Source organism: Clupea harengus, chromosome 5 (genome assembly GCF_900700415.2).
Source record: "Clupea harengus chromosome 5, Ch_v2.0.2, whole genome shotgun sequence".
NCBI lineage: Eukaryota > Metazoa > Chordata > Actinopteri > Clupeiformes > Clupeidae > Clupea > Clupea harengus.
Genome location: NC_045156.1, coordinates 26,741,968 through 26,765,689, shown reverse-complemented (window position 1 = coordinate 26,765,689; position 23,722 = coordinate 26,741,968). Strand labels below are relative to the sequence as shown.

The 23,722-nt window shown below is 40.0% G+C and overlaps 1 protein-coding gene across 1 annotated transcript in view; it reads right to left on the bottom strand.

Annotated features, from left to right (window-relative positions):
- slc6a11a (solute carrier family 6 member 11a) overlaps positions 1-15,013 on the bottom strand; it is a 34,646-nt gene extending 19,633 nt beyond the window's left edge. The window contains exons 1-4 of the mRNA XM_031568338.2: positions 14,187-15,013; positions 12,068-12,202; positions 11,704-11,844; positions 10,027-10,105 (exon numbers count right to left, since the gene is read on the bottom strand). Of these exons, the coding sequence (XP_031424198.1) occupies positions 10,027-10,105; positions 11,704-11,844; positions 12,068-12,202; positions 14,187-14,358 (527 nt within the window). The 5' untranslated portion in view covers positions 14,359-15,013. The remainder of the gene's footprint in view (positions 1-10,026; positions 10,106-11,703; positions 11,845-12,067; positions 12,203-14,186) is intronic.
- Between the last annotated feature and the right edge of the window lie 8,709 nt (positions 15,014-23,722).

Here is a 23,722-nt window from a genome sequence, read left to right as displayed (position 1 = left end):
GTGAAATAAGAAGACATTTTTGGTTCCAGGAAAAGAATGTTATCTTCAATGATGTCGGTTCAGGCAAAAATAGACTAAGACGTTTGTTGTATGTCTTATTCTGAGTGACAATATAAGGAACCATAGTTTGTGGATCTAGTACACTGTACACTGACAGGGGGTGAAGCTGTACATGTTTGTTTCATTCTGTGGCTTTGCGTCCTGTCCAGTGAATATGAGGCGTGACTTGTGAAATGTATATGTATACATAAGGAAGGATGTAAGCTTTTTTTATATAAATGTACTTGACATTTATTTACAAAGCTTTGAGAAATATACATGCACGTATAAAATTTAGGATTATCAGTTGAAGGCAAGAATATGTTTGGAAACAGCACTAAATGTAGAATATTTATATCTATAACAGGATTTATGTACACTATATTAATACGTTTAAATATAGCTGTAACGGCTTCAACAGATGAAAGGTGACCATTTTAATTTTAAATTTAGTTTTTGAATTTAAAGACAATATACATTTTGAATGATAGGCCAGGCCATGTCAGAGGACAGAGCTAGTCTTCTAGTCTGCACATAGGTTAAGGATTCCACAGGACCCGCTGCGGGCGCCCCTGCTGATTCTGTCAGTATGCAATACAACAGCACATAGCATGCTGACTTGCTAAGATATATAGGCTGCATGTGGGAGTGTGTGTGAGGGGTTGTTATCTTTAGGTATGGTTGTGAAGGTGGCCCGTTTGGAGAGAGAAAGATAGAGTGAAGGAGAGAAAATAAGTTTTATTGCACTTAAGTTACAAAGTTCCAGGTACTTTGTAACCTATTTCACTAATTTTAGGCCCTTAGTCAGATGAGTATTGAACTTTTATATACAGTGTTGACCACATGTTCAGCATGTTGCTGTCCCTTACTTCTCTCCTCAAGATGTTTAGGTTAACATGTCTGCACAACACAAGTGGAGAAGAAAAATAAATTTAAAAAGATTTAGGCAGTTTTAGGGAAAATAAGGGAACATTGTATCCCAACTACCATTAATTATGTCTAGCTTCCATGTGTGTCCCTTCTGTATGATTCAGCATTCCTTATTCTGAAACTTCGATAACGAGCAGTAATGACGTAGCAACACTGATAGAGGCTTGTCCCCCAAACAGCCTGTGGCTGTGCTGAATGACCATATGCGGAGCACGCATATCGGTCCAGAGCACAGCCCGTCTGCTCACGCACCGCCATTCGAGGTGCCAACGCAGCAGATTGAGGTGTCATCTATTCACTCCAGAGCACCGCTGGAAGAGCCACCTGACCGCCAGGGAGGCGTCAGGGCGAATCAGAGCCCAGCCGTGCGTTCAACCACTGTCCTGCTTGGGTGTGACTCCCCTGTTAAGGCAGTTGAGCCCACCAAGACGGCACAGCCCCCACCACGGAAGACAGAGCAGCCGCAGAAGTACTGCCCGTTCTGCAACAGCATCCAGCACTACTTCAACCAGTGCACAGCCTTCAGAGAGCTGTCAAAGGATCAGAAGGTCAGCTGGATCCAGACAGGGAAACGGTGCTGGAGGTGTGGGAGAGATCATCCAACAGTGCAGTGCTACCTCAAGGCCAGATGCCAGACCTGCAATCTGACGCATCTGGAAGTGCTGCATGAGGTCAACATCAGACTGGAGAAGCCAGCCCCGGCCATTCATCAGCCAGTGACGTACTACCTTGATCCTGCAGGGGGGGTAGTAGTGTGCTACTGAAGCTGGTGAAGGTGTGCCTGTACAATGGCAACAGGAAGATGGAGACGTACGCCATCTTGGATGACGGTTCTGAGCGCACAATGCTGCTTCACAGTGCTGCTCAGGAACTGGGTCTTCAAGGACGGAAGGAGGATCTGGCACTCCGGACTATCCGTCAGGACGGCAAGTCTGTGCCAGGGAGTTCAGTTTCCTTTTCCGTGGCATCAGCCAGTCAACCTCATAAGCGGTTCCGGATAGAGCAAGCTTTTACATCAACAGAGCTTGGCCTCTCTACCCACTCATACCCGCTCAAAGCCCTGCAGAAGGCCTATCATCATCTCAGAGGCCTGCCCCTTCAATCATTCAGTCAGGCCCAACCACTGCTCCTCATCGGGTCTGACTACCCCCATCTCATCACCCCAGTTGAGCGAGTGCACCTAGGCCCACCAGGTGGACCGGCTGCACTGAACACACGCCTTGGCTGGACACTGCAAGGCCCTTTCAAGGTACCCATGCATCAGTCCTCCACCCCTCAGTGTCTACTCACTGGGACTCATCCTCCAACTGTTGAGCTGCTTCATCACATGGCTCAGCCCTGGCAGATGGATGTCCTGCCCTCCCCGAATGTGAAGCTCATCACACGGTCAAAGCAGGACATAGCCACTGTCAGGTCACAGGAGGAGAAAATCGTCAGAGTGAAGGTGGATCGCCTGCCTCATCAAGCACTCCAACAGTCCGTCCTTGGTCACCGGTGTGGCACTGGGAAACGGCTGTGTCAGGAGCTCATCCATGGGGAGGCACGCAGCAAAGACACAAGGAAGAAGCCTTCCCCGTCAGCAGGAAGGCACGGGTCATCATTCCACGAGCCTGCTGACCTACGGAAGTCATCCTTCTGTGGTAACGTCTCTGTGACCTCTGCTCAGTCTCTTACAGATCCCGGAGGTTTCAGCAGCTATCAAGAGCTGCTGGAGGCCTCTATCAGAGCATGTCATGGGGCGGCTACGCCCACAGACCCCGCAGCAGAGGACGTTAGGCAAGCTGAGCTTGCTCTCCTCCGGACATTTCAGAGAGACTGCTTCCTGGAGGAATTCATTCTTCTTTCCACAGGGAAACCTGTCCCTGCAGCCAGCAGACTACACACGTCCGGAGTTCGACTCAGGGGTCCAGCTGATCCGTGTTGGGGGGCGGCTCCGCAGGTGTGAGTCCCTGGAGGAGGACGCATTGCACCCCATAGTGCTGGATCCTCATCACCCCAACACCAAGTACATCATCCAGGATGGTGACAGCCGGCTCAAGCATTCAGGCCTGGACAGGGTGTTTGCTGAGCTAAGGCGACGGTTCTGGATCTTGAGGGGGAGACAGGCCATCAGGAAGCACCAGGACGGCTGTGCTGAGTGCCGAAGATGGCGCAGCAACCCAGTCATTCCCAGAATGGCTGACCCACTTTCACTCTTCAGGTGGCGGCTTTCTCGGCCGCATTCTGTTTCCACAGGTGTGGCTGTTTCCTCATCAGCTCACGGACGGCGCAAATCCAGGTCAAGGACCGGACCTACACGCGGCCCGTTGCCATCCTACTCCCATCATTCCCGCAGGATGCAACTGGCTCATTTCAGGAAAACAGTTGAGGGCGGCTGTTAAAAAGGCTGCTTCACCAGCTGCATCCAGCTGTGCACCCCACTGGGGTCCAGGCAGAGGTCAGCCTGTCAGTTGACCCCAGGAGTCCGTGGAGGCTCGTAAACAGTGAGATTCACTATATGGCCATATGGGCACCTCATGCTGGGTTTCCAAAGCATGCCTGGACTTGTTTCTCACTCCCCCTCTCCACTATATAAGGCCGACCCAACTCATGGCCATTTTGTGGGTCAAGTCAAGCGCAGTTGGAGAAGTCATCATCAAGGAGTGCTTTGGACAATATCACGATCAGAGACATTCATACCAAACCACGGATAACTCAATTCACGGTCATTCAAGGATTAATTGTTGGATATAAGTCCCTTTACACGGGATAATTATACTCACAGTTAATCATCATTGTCAGTCTACTGTCAATCCTTTACACGGATTACATTCACGGGCATCATTCATTCATTCATCTACCACTTCATGTCTCGAGTGTGTGTGTGGAAATAAATCAGTCATCATTGGAACTTTGGCATCCGTTCTTGTTCTAACCGGACAAACATGTGGCGATTGTTACCTATTTCAGTTACCAGTCATACAGTCCTTTTGGGGTTTACTCATTCAATATCCCCTATTTTATACAATGTATGTTTCCATAGTTATGCGGATGACACGCAACTGTACATCTCTGTTGAACCTAATGATGCTGCAGCTATAAACTCCATTACTACCTGTCTTTTGCCGATAAATAAGTGGATGAGCAATAATTTCTTAAAGTTAAATGAAGACAAAACTGGGATCCTACTAGTCGGCCCTAAAACAAAAAGAGAAATGCTGTTTAATAATATGGGGAAATTAACTCCCTGGATTAAATCTGAGGTTACAAGTATTAGATTCAGACATAATTTTTCAACCTTAGAAACATAGCTAAAGTACTACCATTTATAAACTGATTCATGCCTTAATTTCAAGCCGGCTTGATTATTGTAATGCAATTCTAACTGGACTCCCGAAAAAAACAACTGATAGACTTCAGCTCATTCAAAACTCTGCAGCTCGGCTATTAACCAGAACCAAGAGGAGAGAGCACATTAGTCCAGTTTTAGCTGCTCTGCACTGGCTTCCAGTAACATTTAGAATATATTTGACGGTCCTTCTCCTTATATACAAAGCCCTTAATGGGCTAGGACCAAGTTACATTGCAAACCCTCTTGTCAAAAACTTGCCTTCAAGAACACTGCAATCATCTAATGCTGGTTTATTGGAGGTTCCCAGCAACCGCCGTAAGAAAATCGGGGACACAGCCTTTGTCAGTTACGCCCCAAAGCTATAGAACATACTGCCTATGGATATTAGGGAAGCCAGCTCGCTTAAAGTAACACTATGGAGTTTTTGGAGCCGCCAGGTAGGGGGCTACTTTCTGCTGGACTATTCAGTAACTTATTTGCAGTCTTGCTTTGTCTTGTGTTACACTTGCTTGATGTTTGACTGTGTTAGGAAAGATGTTGGCAAGCTAGCCAACATAGCTATCACAATAACATTACAAAGAAGCCGATGCGAGAGCACTTATTACTAGATAGATAGAGATAGATAGATAAATACTTTATTCATCCCGTGGGGAAATTCTGGTATCATACTAGCATCAATGTCCAAGCGTGTTATAACAAGCTTGCTAACATTGCTAACGAGATGTCTTGCTAGCGGCTAAACTTAGCAAAACCTGTTGAAATTTGCTTACTTTGTTTATGACAAACTAGCGAGTCAACAACTTTCCTAACACAGTCAAACATCAAGCAATTGTAACACAAGACAAAGCAAGTAAACAAATAAGTTACTGAATAGTCCAGCAGAAAGTAGCCCCCTACCTGGCAGCTCCAGAAACTCCATAGTGTTACTTTAACATTTTTAAAAGAAAGCTAAAAACGTAACTCTTCACCATAGCCTTTAACTAGCTACGACTTCGCACTATATATATAAAAATATATTTTTATTTATTTTAATTTTACTTTTTTTTTATTATTATTTAATTAGTTTTATTTTCTATCTTATGTTATGCATTTTATGTATTCTATTTTTTATCTTAAATCTTTATGCACTCTATCCCTGTTTTTATGTTTATTTTATTTTATGCACTCTATCCTAGTTTTTATGTTTTATGTTTATTTGATGTCTATTTTTATGTGGATCACTGTGCATGTAATTTCTTTCTGCACGTAATTTTTTTGCTGTTGAGCTGCATTGTTTTGCATGAAAGGTGCTATACAAATAAAGTTTATTATCATTATTATTATTATCATAGTAGAGACTGCACACTCAGAGAGGTTGTGCAGAACACCAAGTGCCTCTGGGGTGAGTCAATAAGCCAGGTGGAGCTGGACACGCAGCAACAGGTGAAGGGTGGGGACCACCAGGGGATGACCTTTCAACCCTGGGTCACGGCGAATGCCAGAGGGCTTGTCTGATCAAGGACTAATTGTCTCCGTAATAATCCTATTTCACCCCAGTGACTAAAGTGTAACGACATGTTTGTGTGGGAAAAGAAATTCTGTTGTTTTAGTTTAAGTGACTTTGGGAGGTCATAAGAATGTGTGGCTAGGGTGAGAGGCTAGGTGTCCTGTCCCCTATTGAGATGTGCCAAAGTTGCATGTTGTTATAAATGCTGAATACAGAGATAACACCTCACAGTTACACTACAGATGATCCTGTGCTTATTGGTTGTGTTATGTCTCTAACAAGGTCAAGTTGCTAATCCAAACACTCTGTTATCTACTCTAAGGGGTTCTTCCTAGTTCCCATTTGATTTTCCCCATGTATTTTATTTGTGATGGTCCATGGTATACATTTACAAGTTAGCTCAAAGCTTCTAGATTATTACATATTCCTTAGCTATAATATTTGATGGCTGCAGTGTAGTCAGGTCTCAACCTGCTCCTTAATCCTCCAGTGTTGTAAAGCAAATTTGATATCTAGTAATTTCCGTGAGGGACATCTATGTTTGACAACTGAAAAACAGGCTGTTGTGTGCCTTGTCAGACTTGTCAGACTTGTCTTTGCAAAATAAAGATGATGCATCTCAAGTGAATCCACAAGTCTTGTTTTTCTTGAGTTTACTGAAGTTATCAGCATGCAATTATTCATACAGGACGTTTGATTTTGTAAAACTGTCTGGAACACTTTTTCGTTGAGAAATTGTGTCGATCGCCTGCCTTTTAAACAATCGTTTTTGAAAAAAAATTTATACGGCTCAACTGACTAGTTAACCAAACTTTTACGAAGTCATACGACTAAACACACAAGTGATTGGCTGTTCAGGTCAGATGAAAAGTTTTAACCAACCAGAGACCGAAGTAAAGTGCCAACTCCCGGTTTCAATACGGATCCCACCGGAAATACGTTATCTCTACCTACAGCCACGATAAAGAATGGTGAGAGAATGACTGAGTGGGCTGAGGTGGAAAAGGAAGGGGTTTGCACGGGCTGGCACCTGGATAAAAAGAAGGAGAGAGGGGGCACAGAACCTGTAGTTAGGCCATGCAACCTGATATTCCTGCCAATATCTAAACTGACAGCATCTTAACGCATTATTCAATTTGGGATCTAGTTTGGCAAAGTTCTCATTTTACAACAGCAGCAGAGTTGTCCTCATTGCCCAGAAGGGTGAAATTATCTGATTCACTTAATCCCTTTGAAATGCCCCTAGCTCAGGGGACTGATTTGGCAGATTGTTGCAGGTCAGATCAACATTCTCTTGCAGTTTATCAAATGATGATTGAAGACGTTATTTTGTGATACCACCACTGATAGGTTCACACAGATGTATTAACAACGTGCCCGATGTGCTTTTGATTTACTGAGATGGACCAAGTTGTATCACTTGCATCCACTACGCGAAACCAGCACCATATACACACAAAAACAAAATGATCAGGGGGTATGATGAGAATTACCAAATCATTTAAAAGCTACTGCTGATACTGTTGTAAAAGCAAGTGGATACCCGCACTTTGTCTCGATGGAGATTTCTTCTCCAAATTGATAGCGATAAAGGTTCACATGTCGCAGGACAGGTGTTGAAGGCTGTTTTAAAAAATATGGGAATAAAACAGAAGCTCTCCATATCTGGGCCTTGGAGTTCAGGATATGTTTAAAATGATTATCCTTCTTAAAAGGAACAGGTCTTAAAACCTGTCTTGAACAGCTAAAAGGTAATATACACAAGAGTGTTTCAAATACCATCGAATTACCCCCGGAGACCTCAAACAGAAACACTAGATTATCATGTTTATTAGCTAGTTTCTTTTAAACTGGAAAACGTCAAAAATTTTTGTCCCCTAATCTACATAACTTTTTTGGTGATGACATGGCATCATGGGCAACATTTAAAATAATTTGTTAGCGTGCTTATCTTTAAAAAATGGCAGTTGAAGGCTGTCCTCTTGGACATCATAGGTTTATCATTATTGCTGTCGTCCATTTCATCTTGGTGGCAATCATGGCAGAAATATTGAAACTGAATGTTCCATTGTCCATGTCAAGAAGTCTGTCCTTTATATGTTTACTTTTGTTTTATTTGTTTCTAAAAACATTTTGACATTTTGACATCAGGTTTTGTAAATTTAAGTCTTTGATATACAGTATATAGCATCTCGAGTCCCTGTTAGCATAAGGATGACTGGTTACTTAGATTGGACTTTAAGCCTATATAATAAACTACCAGGTCTCCGACAGGATGGAGATGCCAAAGGAAGAGAGAGCGGGCAGATTCTGGGGCCTTCTAGGGACAGATGAGAGGTTCAGCTGGCAACTCTAATGGATGCATGCCACACAGCAGTGCCTTCTCAGAGAGATCTTTTTGTGTGGAGAAAAAGATTGTTACTGAAAACATACATTGAGCATTTCATGCATGAGCATGAACAACAGCACTCTCTGCTCTCTCTTGTCTTGCAAGATAAATCATAGCAGGTCTGGTTACAGATACACCATTGGCTTAGCCATGGGTGTGCCTTGGTATGCCTGTAGCTGACACCTCCAGCCAGGGGCGTTGCGACAGGCCTGAGCTGGAAAGGGCCCCCCCCGAGAACAGCTGATTACATTATTTACTGATTGCCAACCTCACAGGTAGAGGTATTTATGTACCGGTACTACCCACCAACCCCCACCGCCATTAAAAATCTTCCAGGTTTTGAAACCTAAATGTTGGCATGTAGGGTTTCTGAGGACAATGGGCTAATAGTTCAAATCGACCAACAGAACAAGAGGTGGCCACGTGAAAACCGAAGACACTGAATCACAAGATGGTGCCTATGGTGAATGGTGCCTACCATATCTAATAGGGCACAGATCATGTCACTGCCTGCCTTAAATCAGGTTGTTCTTTTTTTGTAAGGTGTCTGCACTCATTGAACCATGAACAATCCTTAAACCCCCTGCACTTCTCAGCAGGCGTCAAAAGACCTTGAGAAGTTCGTCAAAATGTAGGCATCATCTGGACCTGGACAGGAAGACTCAATTAAGTCTAAACTAAAAGGAAGACAAAATATTGGTGAAAAGCAAAAACATTCTGACCAACTTCTCAAGGTCTTTTGACACCTGCTGAGAAGAGCAGGGGGTTTAAGGATTGTTGATGGTTGAGAATGACCTTGTGTTTGGGAGATGCTTTGGTATTGTAGAGTATCGTTGCTCTACTAAATGTCTATAGTTTATGTGTGATGTCAGATGTGAAATGTGAGACACAAAGTTGAAAAGCTCCAGTTTAGAATAAACAAAGAACAAAAAATCAAGGTAAATCACTGAGCGTGTACACAATGTTTTGAATTATGTTGATGCTAAAAAGCCTAGCGATATACTACTAAATTACTATACCAGTAATTAGCCAATGGTTTGATGTTTCTTTTGGTCTTATCAAACTCCAGAAGTCTGAGATATGCAGTTTGCAGTGCACAAGGTTTTGCTGACTTAATGAAAAGACCTTCCACACGACCTTCCTTTTCCCCGCAGCCAGGGAAAGCGCATGGATGCAGTACACGAATATGTAGCCAAAATAAATCTGTATGAATTCACTACTGTTCTTATGCAATGCTTTACACCGTTCATTCGATAATTCCATGCTTCAAAAGAGTGAATGTAGGCCTAGGTTGATAATAAGATAATCATGTAGAAGTTTACCAGGAACAGTCTCACAAGGGAAATTATGAAAGACTGTGCTTTGGGAATGGCTTTCACAAATATCAAGATACCGACCAATTGTAACTTACTAGTCATATATCAGTGTTTGCAGTTTGGAAAGGGCACTGCATCTTACCACACCTATGAGCTGGCAGCATAGGAATAAAGCAATTCACTTTTCTACCAAACCCCTAGTTTAATACCTTAATAAGCTTAATAGTTGTGCATTGTCCTGTGAGATTGTGGTGGAATGATCATTTCTGTGTAATGTGACATTTTCCTCTCATTAGTTCCTTTTTTGTGTCGACCTTAAGATGTTTTAGAAGAGAGTGTCCTCTTGCATTACAGTCCAAGTTCCTTAAATATCTTATTTTGATTCGTCGGGATTAAACTGGTAGAGTACAGAATCTTTCAACACTAATTAGCTAATTAGGTTTTTCACTGTGGTATACATGTGGTTCTTCTTTTTAACAGAGGGCTTCATGACACAGGCCTCAGAAAAGAAAGGTAGGGTGGTGTTTACACTTACCGCCAAAATTCCATGATGGAAGATGAGCTGTTTGTAGGTGAAGTCCAATTGGAGTTGTTACCAAAATGGACACAACTATCTAGGATATCAGAGAGGGGAAATCATTTTGAAGTCAAAATTATCAAAATAAACACTTACTGTATACTGTTACACCTCCACACACTGAATGTAAGGCAAGATAGATAGTTTTAAAGTGCATGTGTGATGAATGCTTGTCAAATGTTTGGTTTTTGAATAAGACTCACAAACAGTATTTAAGGAATAATGGCCGCAAAGGTGTCCCCATATGCAAAAATATTGGATGAGGTGTTTCCTGAGGTGTTCCTCCTCCAATCCAAATATATTCACATATCAGGACACCTTGGTGGCTATGATCCCTTATACTACGGTCTCTACACATGTATTAAGGTCATGTACATATAGTCCACAAAGGAATCATTTGGTCTAGTTTAAAAAGAAGCCAATCTATTCAGTTTCTAGTACTACTTGACTTAGTCACAGACAAAGGGTTTGCTAGTTTACAATTGATTCTATTGTTGCTAAGCCCAAATTCTTTAGCCGAAAACGTTGGTGATTTATAATGCAGTGCCTGCTAGCTTGCCAGCTTGCCAGTTGTCCAGATAGCAATTTTATTTCACCACGAACTTCATTGAGTTTATACCACCTGGCAAAATTACGGAATATGTTAACTTTGTTCACGTGTTTGTCGTAACACACTCATTGTGGTAGAAATGTTGATGGACAGTTTATCAATCAACCGTTACTAATTGTGGTTGTTAAAGTTACCATTTAATATTTTTACATTAAGTGTATTAAGAGATGATCAACAGAAATATTGGCGGGCTTTAAAGACTCTCTGACAGAGCATTTCATACAGAGGGTGAAAAGAGATGTACCGTTTGAGAGAATTTTTTTTTTAACATTAAAGCATATAAATCTAATCTAGATCTATTAAAAAATAAAATCATGAACATTGAAAATGAGCATAATAGGTCCCCTTTAAGTCGTGTGCGGTGCAGTGTGTGGTTCATATAAATGCTTGCTTTAAAGTGTAGATGCTCGTTTCTGATGCTTGTCCTGTAGGATGCTTTTTGAATTGACTACTGTAACTAATGCATTTCAGCATGCTTTCAATGACCTTTTAGTATTTCTTGTATGACTTTAAATGTTTACACTTGAGCAATTTCATACTCATTTCAGTAGCTTTCCTTATCTTTTCATAATCCATACCAGAGACATTTACCACTGTGTGTGTGTGACATGAACCATTTTGCAGTTCATGCCTATAAATTTGACAGGCACATAATCGGATATATCTGAGATTGATCGGCCTGTCACCAGTCATGGCCTATCAAGCTTAAAACCGTTGATTCCAGTCACCAGCCGATCAATTGGTGCTCCTTTAGAAAATATGTACACTACCAACCAAGTTTGCATCCAATATCCCAATGTTGAGGACAATTTTCCTCAATAATGAACAGATCTAATTTCTCCACCTGAGTGTAGGTGAACGGATACATGTATAACTTATAGTAGCACTTCAAATAGCAACCACAAATATTTCAATAACGCATACAGAGGGATACATGCAGTGATGTGGTAACATAGATAATGTATTTGTGTGTTATAATAGCATTACATATCATGGATGTACGTTGTACTTGTTTTTCTACACACCTGTATTCCACTCATTTTTACAGCTGGCCCAGGGCAGCTCATAACTGAAGGATGAGAATAGGTAGAGGAATGCCCATGCCAGGATCACGATGTAAGTGACGGAACCATACAGAATGATGATCTGACTGGCATATCCCATGCCTGAAAAACACAATAGAAGCCGTAAGACTTTTTCTTGCAAATATTGCTTGATTAGAAGATTGCATATGAATGAAAAGTTATGGGTTTTTGGATCTATTATGAATGATATGGTCAACTTGTTTAATAGACTTTTTTTTAAAGTTCACAATAGAAGTTATCCTGGCCAATCCAATAATCTTAAAATAAATATTTGTTTTGTCGATCCGACGTCTTTTTTACTCACCCTCAAACAGAGGACAGGTCTTTTTCCAGCAGGTGATGCCACCTTGGCTGGTATACTGGCCAAGTGCAGTCTCCAGTACAAACAGGGGTATACCACATGTCACCAAGTATAGGAAGTATGGAACTAGAAATGCACCTTGGGATTACAAAGAGGCAAAATTACACTGGAGAAAGAAACACTTACTCTCCTGCTCACCCTCCTCTGCTGTTTTGGAACTTAAGTTGATAGAAGACATAAAAAGGTGCAGAGTGCAAGAATTTCTTTGACCTTAATTAAGTTAATGGCCCGTTAGTGACCCCTTTGAGGACATTGTATACAGGGCTTGCAAAATGTCCATTCCCCTGGTAGCCCTCAGGGCAGGCATTCTTCAGATTTTTGCTGCCTGAAATGAATTCGACTTGCCCAAATAAAAAAATACCATTTTTTTTATGTAGGAAGGCAGATATATTTGAGAGAGCAATACAAAAACATATACATTTATATTATATTGTCATAAATATCACTATGCATCTTCCTAAACTTTGGCTTTCCTCTGTTCTTTTCAGGGCCGCTGCTGGCCATTTGGTTCCCCTAAGTGGAATTGCTTTGTGATGCCCCACTCCAAAAAACATTATTATTATAATATATATGTTATAAATGTGAATCTGTTGGCATAATTAATTTAACTAATAACACAAAAACAAGTCACACAGATGTTAACGCAAACAGCTAAAGAAAATAGAAAGGCTATACCTTACAGGCTTTACAGATTTTCTATTATTTTACAGCTGACATTTGCAAATAATATATTTATACCCATCCTTTGATTCGTTGCTTATTGTGTATCTGTTTTAAATATTTAGTTACAAAGAAATGTTGCAAACTTGATGCTGTTTGGTGATGTATTGATTAATGGTGTATTGTCATATTAAGTTTTTTGACTTTAACAGACTTAATGACTTTTGACATTCTCATATTTTGACTTCTTGCCAGGATGTTATTAAACAATGTTATTAAATATTGTATGAAATGGAGCTGTGTTTAAGAGTGCTACAAGTCATGCTATACTTTGAGTAATGACAGATCAGATGAGATGATTTAGTTACGTACATCTCTAGCAGGAGAGTCTGTGTGTAGTCTCGGATGGTATGTGTTAATCACGCTTAGGTGCGTTTTCACACCTGAAAGTCGAGAGCACTTTGCATGACATCCGTCCTGTCATCATCAATCACATGGGCTGTGCCTCCTAATACTCAACATTGATTGGTTTCTTGTCTTTGTCAGACCAAATTATAATGAAATCCTTCGTTTTATCCCCATGTGCTACCACATCTCATTTGTACTACTCTTCCAGTCTATCGCAACTACACACTGCAAATGAACTAAACCATGGTTCAGTTTGAACCAGACTGGAGCCTGAGGCACCTTTCACACCTGCTGTTTTGGTTCGGACAGAAGTCAGAAGGTCCGGATCAAGAGCAGCAATGACCAGTAGCCTACTTGAATGAGGAATGCATTAGATATGGTAGGTTGGTATGTTGGTATGTTTGGTATGCTTTTGTTGATGAACACCTAAATCAACCTGACTGCGCTAATGTGAGAAGTGCTTAAATCTCTTTGACAGCCGTCACTCCCCATCTGGGCTTTCTATCATCCCTATGGGCTCCTCCCGAACTTTTAGATCATTTTAGTTCCCACATAATAGGTGGAAAAAAGCAAACTGAAATATTCAAGCATGTTAGTTAAAGCTGGAGTGGCACTGCATTCCCTTTATATGTGGTCCTAAAGGAAAAGGTGGCAGTGATCCCCAGGTTATTACAACACTGCTTTTGATGCTGATGTCTATTTCAATTTTGTAGCTGATCTTTTCAGTTTGAAAGATCAAATATAGAATGTTATGAGTATGGCTATCATGACTATAGCCATATGGTGAATGAAAGTATTTCTTTCCCATTTTAGGGGTCTTGCCAATTATTTATGGATTATACAAAATGAGAATTTAAAAAGTCATAAAAAGTGATCTTTTCTGACTAAAAGGAAAACAAATCGAACGGCACTAACGATGATGATACTGTTCAATCACAAGACCCAAAAACAGAAACAAGAAACTCTTGCGTACTTAGTATTCATCTAAACTTACCTCCACCATTCTTGTAGCATAGATACGGAAATCGCCAAATGTTGCCCAGACCTACGATGGCACCAGCCACGGTGAGAAGAAATTCTGTTTTGTTTTCCCACTGGCCCCTTTCCTTTTGCCCCGAGCTCTCATTCACTGGCACCATTGCCCGATTCTGGGACGAGTCCAGCATACTTGCAGTGAGAGTGTTATGGAGCTTAGTTCCAGGGGATTGGAGTGTGTGCTGTCATGGTAAGCCAATGCTTTTATGTAGGCTCTGTAACTGGTTGGCAGGTGCTTCAGTTTCCTCTGGGGGGAGGCGTGTCAGACACTTCATTAGTTCTGGATGACTTTTAAAAAGTCATTAATCCAGGACAAGTCAATTTAGTCATGATGTAAGAGTTCACAAATCAGAAAATATTCAGTAAAAAGTAACAATACTTTTCTGATGAGGTACTGATACAGTTCTTAAAGCCTGTAAATATCTTAAAATCAAAATAATTTTGGCTTTCAGTAGAATTTGGTTTCTATTAATAAATAATTAATTCAGACCCCTTAACTTTTCTCAATTTTTGTTATGTTGCAGCCCTTATTTTAAAATTTAGCTAAAATTGTTTAAATTAATTGTTTTCCCTCATCAATATACACCAATTATCCCATAATAACAAAGCAAAAACAGGATTTTACACATTCAGACCCTTTGCTATGAATAATTTAGCTCAGGTGCCTCCAAATTCTCTTCATCATCTTTGATACGTTTTCTACACCTTGATTCTACCTGTGGTAAATTCAGTTGATTCGACATGATTTGGAAAGGTAGACAACTGTCTATATAAGGTCTCAGAGTGCATATCAGAGCAAAAAGTCAAACCATGAAGTTGAAAGAAAACTCCCCGGAGAGCTCAGAGACAAGATTGCGGCACCGAACTGGGGAAGGCTTTTTTGCTGCATTGCTGATCTGGACTTTAGGGCAGACTGTCCAGACAGCAGCCTCTCCTTATTATGCTGTGGGGGACTGGGTGACTGGTCAGGGCACTTAGGACCTCAGTATGATTTATTTAACAGCTTGCATCACGCACAGTATCTCTCTCATCAATTCTGAGCCAGATTGAATAATCCTACTATCACAAATTTGAAATTCAAAGACCTGGATCTGGTTTCAACTTTTCTAGTAATTCTGTTCTTTGTGGCCATCTGTTGGATAAATAATGACACTGCATGTTTGGGAAGACATCACTACTAGTACTATCTGCAACAAATGCATGTGATAATGTCTGTTCTACTTCTGGACAGACATTCTCAAACTCACTCAACATCTTACTCAACATTAGAAACAACCTGAGGGAGATTGGCATCTCACTTTGATCACGTTACATAAAATGTTAAATAATCTGTTACCCAACATGACAATCTTGTTAATTGCCTCAAGGGAAATGAGGTATTGTGCAATAAAAACTGCCAACACCTTTCGTAAGCAGCAGCTCCTCCCAATAGGCTGAAATAGGCTATAATATTAAGCGTGTGCAATCCAACTAGCCGTCTTGTAAATGCACTTAAATTCATGATTTTCTCCAATGGTAGAAATAAGGTCCCCCCCACCCATAGGATATGCACCCGTTCTGGGACTAATATTGAGCAAGTTCCTTGCTATAAATACCTAGGTATCTGGCTAGATGATAGGCTGTCATTTAAATCACATGTTTTTGACCTAGCTAAGAAGGTTAAAATTAAACTGGGTGCTCTTTATAGAATAAGATCTTGTTTTACTTTTGAAAACCGAATGGAAATAGTGCAATCAACAATTTTGTCAGTTCTTGACTATGGTGACATTGTTTACATGTATGCTGCACCCTCTACCTTAAAACTCCTGGATTCTGTTTACCATAGTGCTATTCGCTTTGTTACAGGAGACGCTTTCAGGACCCACCACTGTAACTTATACAAGAATGTTGGTTGGTTCCCTCTAGCAGACAGGAGGGAAAAACACTGTCTTTTATTTGTTTATAAAGCCTTAGTGGGAAAACTGCCTAATTATCTCATATCACTTTTAAAATTAAAATCCATCTGTCATAATACACGGTCACAGAGCCTCATCTCCCTTGAAATCCCCTTTACAAAAACTAATATAGGTAAAATAGCTTTTAAGTTCTTTGCTTCCCATAAATGGAACACTGTTCAAGTGGAGTTGAAATTAACCAAGTATTTGTCTGTCAACCAATTTAAGAGCCTTTTAGATAATAAGGATGTGCCTCAACGCTGTTGTTTTAAATGATTCTCTGATTTAATTTTTTTACTTTACTTTATGTTATTTTTTTTTTTATACTTAATTTCTGAGTTGTTTAATGTGTTTTTTTTTTAATTTATTTTGTCTGTTTTGTTTTGGTTTGTTTATTTATTGTTCTTCTGTACTATGTAGCCTCAATCAGGGCATTTCTGCAAAAGAGCCCTGTGCTCAGTCAATTCTCCCTGAATAAACAATGATGATGATGACTTACGGACCTGTCGGACCACCCTACGAAAATATGAACATTGTTTTCACGGCACAGCTTCACCAAAAGTCATAAATTAGCATAGTTGTTAGCTGGACAGTTTTATTTAAAAAAAAAAAAACGTCTTATTGCTGCTTTGACTGTCGGCTATTTCAAAGGGTTTCGCAAAAAAAAAGTGTCACACCAGACATTCTTACCACATTTTTGGGATCATACTCCCTCATGACCTGTACTCCTGAACAGTTAAAAAGCAGTATATCATATCTCTTCCCTGTGGGCGATGCTCGGACTACAGTTACAAAGTGGTCTAGTTCCCCACAAATATTGTGCAGATTGCAAAAAGCTCATTTGACATTTTGAATTCCAAAGTTGGCCCCTTTTATATGTGGTATTAGAACTCTTTAGATTATTTCAGTATGACCCCAATCTTTACAGGCAAACTCAAATCTGATAATTCCACACTGCTCTCCAATGAACAAACACAGAGGACAATGGCAATGACCTATAACAGTGGAGGGGTGATGAGGTTTTAGATGCATTTATGCATTTACTGTTAAGTTTCCATTAATCTCTTTTGATTTGATTTGTTCATCGAACATTTCATGGACATTTCAACACTTTCAACCCACATTCATTCCTTTGCCTTACACTCTGAGTTTATTGTACCCCAGATTTTTTATTTTTTATTTTACCAATTTTGTACTAATTCTGCATTCATATTTTATTTATTTACCCTCTAAATCACTTATTTTATTTACTAAAGCCTCTGCCTATATTCCTTGTTAATGGATTCCATGTCAAATGTTTGTGTGCATTTATATTTTCTTATTTTTTTCTTCAGGTTAAGTATTTTGAGCTGCACTTGAATGTATGAACCTTTCAGAGAAATATAGATTATCAACATTATTATCAAAGTTAAGTATAAAATGTATTCAAAATGGTTTCAACCCTAGAAAGAAAATGTAAGGTACCCAGGATATGGACTATGATAACATCTTAGCGACCCAGAACATGGACTATGATAACAGAAGAAGGAAACAAATGTCTTACTTACATCACACTACTTTCGACTAGTCTGACTGGTTGATTTATAGCACACTACTTTCGACTAGTCTGACTGGTTGATTTACAGCACACTACTTTCGACTAATCTGACTGGTTGATTTACAGCACACTACTTTCGACTAATCTGACTGGTTGACAAGCCTTCATGACACAAATGTTTAACAAAGTTTTGTGAATTGTTTTATATGTGGGTAGTGCAGTAGATCATCAGAGAAAAACCTTTAACTGAAATTTAACTTTATTTGACACAAGCATCATTTATGTATGATATCATATACTTAAACGTCACTAATCCACATGAAAGTTGACATGATGAGCCCCACATGCCTGATAGCGAATATACAGTAAGGTTTGTGTTCCTAGGCGGGCATGTCTCTTCATGCTAGCACCCCCTGAAGTGGGGTGGGCTCAGAGCACTTTTTAGGCAATAGCTCGACTCTGGGAGAGGCATGTCCTTGGCTCATTACGACTCATTTGTGGAGTAGTACCAACTTGTGAATAATGCAAATGTGATGAAATATTGTAATAATAATACAAAAATCCAGCGCTTTACTAGCCAATATCTTGTGATGTAAAATGTTACCCCCTTTATCAGTACCACACGCCAGATTTCCTTCAGTGAAATTTCATTCATAGAGGGCACTATGTCAATAACTAGAAAACTGTTTCACCAAAAATTATGAAATGTTAATGGCAGGTTGGCCTCTAGGAGGTGCATTATCCTAGCTCCTTAAGATTTATTAGTGGACTAGCGCCACCTAGTGAGACATTTCTTGAGTATCATTCATGGGGTTGTTGCAACCAACAACTTTCAATGTCTCAAGAACGGCTTCAGCTAAAGTTTTGAAATCTGGTAGGTTTATACCAGACCTGTCAAGTCTCCCGTTTTTCCCGGATTTCTCCCGCATTTCTGACCCATTTCCCGCTCCCCTCCCGTTTTGTGTTTTCTCCCGGTAATCTCCCGTATATTATGAGGTCCAAATGTATTTTATTAATAAATCAAATCAAAATGTTTGTCGAATGTTCTACAGTTGCCAGATCATGTACTCCAACTCAAAGGGAAAGGGACAATGACAGAGGTGGACGGCAGTGGACGTCCGTCAACATATCAGGCATTGCTTTGCATTCCACATAGCAATGCCTCCTCAGAGAGGACCATTGCTATGGTCAAAAACCAGTTTTTTTTTATGGTTAAAAAACTCTGTATTTTTAACCATACAGAGTTATGGTTAACTCTGGTTAACATACAGAGTTAACCATAACTCTGTATGGTTAAAAATAGTTACAGAGAGAAGAATATGTTTGAACAACAGCAATTTGTGCTCTCTTTTGTCTTGCAAAAGAAACTATACTAAGCCTCCTTCAAAGTACACCCCATGTAAGAAAACACGTAGGGCAGCCATGTCAGCCACACACATATACAATACTACAAAACAGTAGTTAACTTTTAACCGCTATTCTGTATAGATCCATATAGAACTTCTATGAGATTGTATAGGTGGCAAAATCTGAGATTTGTTTCCAATCTCATAGTTTCTCCTCAATTCTGTATCACTGACTCTTTGTGCCCCCCTCTCTTACTCACAGACACAAATATACACTGACTCAAGCGCACACACACACACACACACACACACACACACACACACACACACACACACGCACACACACACACACACACACACACACACACACACTAACTACTACTACTGGCCATTGTTTTAAATTATAATGCATATCCTGAGACCTGTGCAAGGCTTACATCAACTGTTTCTGTGATGTCCATATGAATGATTTTGTTGTAATAAAAAAAGTCATGAATAAAAAAAAAACTTTATTGCAATAGTTTTGCAAAGCTTGTCGTATTGATTTCAACATCGGGCATGGCGGTAAGAATGACGTCCGTCGACATATCAGGCATTAGGCTACTTTGCATTCCACATAGCAATGCCTCGAGGAGTTTCACTATGGTTATTTAGTTACAGACAATAGAACAAGTTTTAACAACAGCACTTTGTGCTCTCTCTTGTCTTGCCAAAGAAACTATACCAAGCCTTCAAAGTACACCCAGGGGTGGACTGGGGGGAAAAAGTGGCGTAACTTTTTTTCTTCATGTTTGTAACCGCCGCCACACCCCCCCCCTCCCCTGCGCACATATTCTGACTATAACACTTATAACTGTGAAATTGTCGCCGCCACGCCCCCTCCCCCTGCGCACATATTCTGCCTTCAGACAATTTCGATTGACGTGAATATATTGAACCGGCCCAAACCCTGTCGGCCCAACAGGGATTTCCCCGGTATCGCCGATGGCCAGTCCGCCCCTGAGTACACCTCATCTAAGAAAACACGTAGGGCAGCCATGTCAGCCACACACATATACAATACTACAAAACAGAAGTTAACTTTTAACTGATAGCCTATTCTGTATAGATCCATATAGGATTTCTATGAATGAATTTTTTTTGTATAGGTGGCAAAATCTGAGATTTGTTTCCAATCTCATAGTTTCTCCTCAATTCTGTATCACTGACTCTTTGTGCCCCCTCTCTTACTCACACAGACACAAATATACACTGACTCAAGCACACACACACACACACACACACACACACACACACACACACACACACACACACACACACACACACACACACACACACACACACACTACTACTGGCCATTGTTTTTAATTATAATGCATATCCTGAGCAGGCTTACATCAACTGTTTCTGTAATGTTCATATGAATGATTTTGTTGTAATAAAAAAAGTCATGAATAAATAATACGTTATTGCAATAGTTAGTTGTTATAATGATAAATAAGTGATTGTGAATACATTCATTGTGAATACATACATAATAATTATGAAATAAATTAGATTTTGTTGATAAATACAGTTGTTGTGTATTTATTTATATACAGACGACCACATAATACATAATAAATACGTTGTCTATAAATACTTATATGCACAACATCCCTTAAAACCCTTTGCCCGCCTCTGCCATCCATCCCTCAAAACTCGCCACACACCGCCGCCGCCGAAATCTTTTTGCTACTCATCTTTTTGCTACTCATCGCTCATTGTATGATTTAAAACAGTATTTTCACTCATAGTTCAAGCACACCAAGTACAGTGCACACCTTCTGCGTAGGAGTAACGCGTATCTATTCAGGATAAGTACTTGTACTCGAAGTACACTAACTAAACTACCGGTAAGTAAATTGTAGAGACAGAGCAGCATATTAATTTAACCTTACATGTTTATTTTGACGTTATAGCCTCTCAAGCACAAGCTACCCCCAGTGCCATGGCAACCGAACTTCTGAAAACTTCAGTTTCCCCTGTCCACGCTACAACTCCAGTTTTCAAATGTATCCACCTAGGGCAGCGTTTTTGAAAAGCATGGTTTTCAGTGTTGGAATACGCCGCTTTAAAGTAAGGGATGTTGTGTATTCCTACCAGACTATTTAACGAGATGCTATGGGGCAGTTAACCTGGCTATTAACTATCCTAGCTATCTCTAGCTCAGGGAACCATCTTAACAGTTTGCAGTTGCCTGTGTGTGATTAACTCACTAATTAACTCGCTAATATGAAGCTGCACAGGCACCCTGAGGGGTAACCATAGCAACCCAGAAACTCAATGTTCGCTGAAAAGTTTAATTTCCCAAAATCAGCTCACCAGTAAAAGACAGTCTTGAATTCAAAGTGATCACAACTTTTACATTTACATTTAGTCATTTAGCAGACGCTTTTATCCAAAGCGACTTACATATGTGTGACTTACAATGTATACACATTTTACATTTTACATTTACACTGATGGCACACTGCACATCAAGAGCAATTAGGGGTTCAGTGTCTTGCTCAAGGACGCTTCGACAGGGAATCGAACTAGCAACCTTCTGGTTACTAAACGACTTCTCTACCACTGTACCACTGTCGCCCTTTTTAGTGTGGACGGAAGGGCTAAACGGTGAAATATTTATGAGTTTCTATATTTACCCGGGATAGTTTGCTGTTACCTCGTCGTGAACCAAAAGCTCTAATTCTAATTTTAACTCATTATCCATGCTGGCAAGAACAAGCAGGCTCTTTCTTCCCTATTTTAGCTGTGCGCTAAATAACACTAATGGGCGGGGTTAGGCGCTGATTACGCTGGTAAGGCGTCGACACATTCAGATGAGGTTCTTGTTTGATAAATACGATGCAAAATACCGTGCGCTATATGCGGGTTGGCAAAGGTGCAGATTGCGCTGCGGTCGCAATGTTAGTAAATGAGGCCCTAAAAGTAAAAAAAAAATTGCCAGAAATATATACAAAATGTGTGTGTGTGTTTGTTTTATACAATATCTTAAAATACGTTTTTTTTTTAAGTGTATGTTTACAGTTGATTTAAACAAAAAATAGATGAATGACATTCATTAATGCTGTTTGTGCTGAATATAAGCATATGTAGCACTTTTGGATCAATGTTTTTTTTTTTTAAATATATCAAAATCGAGGCATGTCAAGGCAATAGTGGCTGACAGGCCTCAGATTCCAGAGAGCTAGACAGAAAAAAAATGTTCCCTATGCATACACAGTTATAACTGTGGTCATATTATGTTATGGTACAAGCAGTTCACTTTGCGGTGATTGGTGGAACAATGAATGTGCTTGGTTAGCTAATCCAAAGTAATAAAAGAACAGTGACTGACAGCATTTATTCAAATTCATTCACTCACTGATGAATTCAAGCTCTTTAAAGAACTTGAACTGACATTAAAGTCCAATACTTGAATTTGTGTTCCTGAAAATCAAGTACTTCCCATACTTTCAATGAGTATGGGAGCCTTGCTATGTTTAGATTTCCAGTGGTGTATAATAGTGTTTGGCAACCTACACTGCCATCATGACCTACTTCTTTACCCTTAGTTCTAAACTCAATGACTATTACAAAAGCCATCATACAGTTTAGAACTGGAAAACAAAATAATTGCCATTGACTCTGATAACCTTTCAAAGTGCAAAATAAAGATAATCATGCTAGTTGTAGGAATAGACCACCTTTTCTCCCATAATGTAACAAATGTGATGGAGTTTGGGGGAATCTAGCCAGTCACTACACATTGTTCTCATTGAACTTAGCCTTCAAAGTTGGACAATAGAGGAATGATGGGCCTTATGCAACATGTGTACTAACTGGCTTGTATGTAGGCTAACCATGGAGCATTTCACATACATGTAAATGAATGAAAACATCTGAAATATTTATACTTAAATGAATCTGATTCAAACACTCAAATAGTGCATGCTGACTAGTATGCCAAATCATGCTCATGCTGTTTGGCACTACAATCGTGTATCATATCAATTATCAACAATTAAACACAAAATAGTGTTTTAAAAGTACAGTCCATGATTATGGCAAAAGATTGTTGTTGTTTTCGCTCAAATTACACCACTCCTTTCTGTGCCCCTTAAAAAACATGCTAATTGGCTGCAATAATGCATGGCTTGGCCCGAGCCACTTGTTTCTAATTTACAGAGCCAGGACTGTATGCGAACACTGGAGGTCTTTTGAGTGCACTCACAGAACAGACAGCTGTGAGGAGCAATTCATTACATTTGACAAAAGGTGTATTATTTTGTTTGATTTATTTTCACATGATGTTAAAAACATGTTTTTGTTTGCCCTTGTACAGTCAAAAGTATATTTAGCTTGAGAATTTTCTTCTTTGTTTAACTTCAGTTTTCTCATAGTTGACCACAAATATTTCCCCATGATGTTATAGATGCTGTATAGGATTTGATAAAACTGGTGTCAGTATGTAGCATTCTATATCAATGGAACACAAGGCACAAGCCATGCAGTAACGTTACTCGTGGGGTGAAAATGTTACAGATAAGGGGATTGGACGCTGATGGTCTCTTTCTATAGGCATTTTTTAGGCCTTAACAAACTACCACCAAGCTCCCAAAAGCCTCTTACTTAACACTACACGTAGAGATGT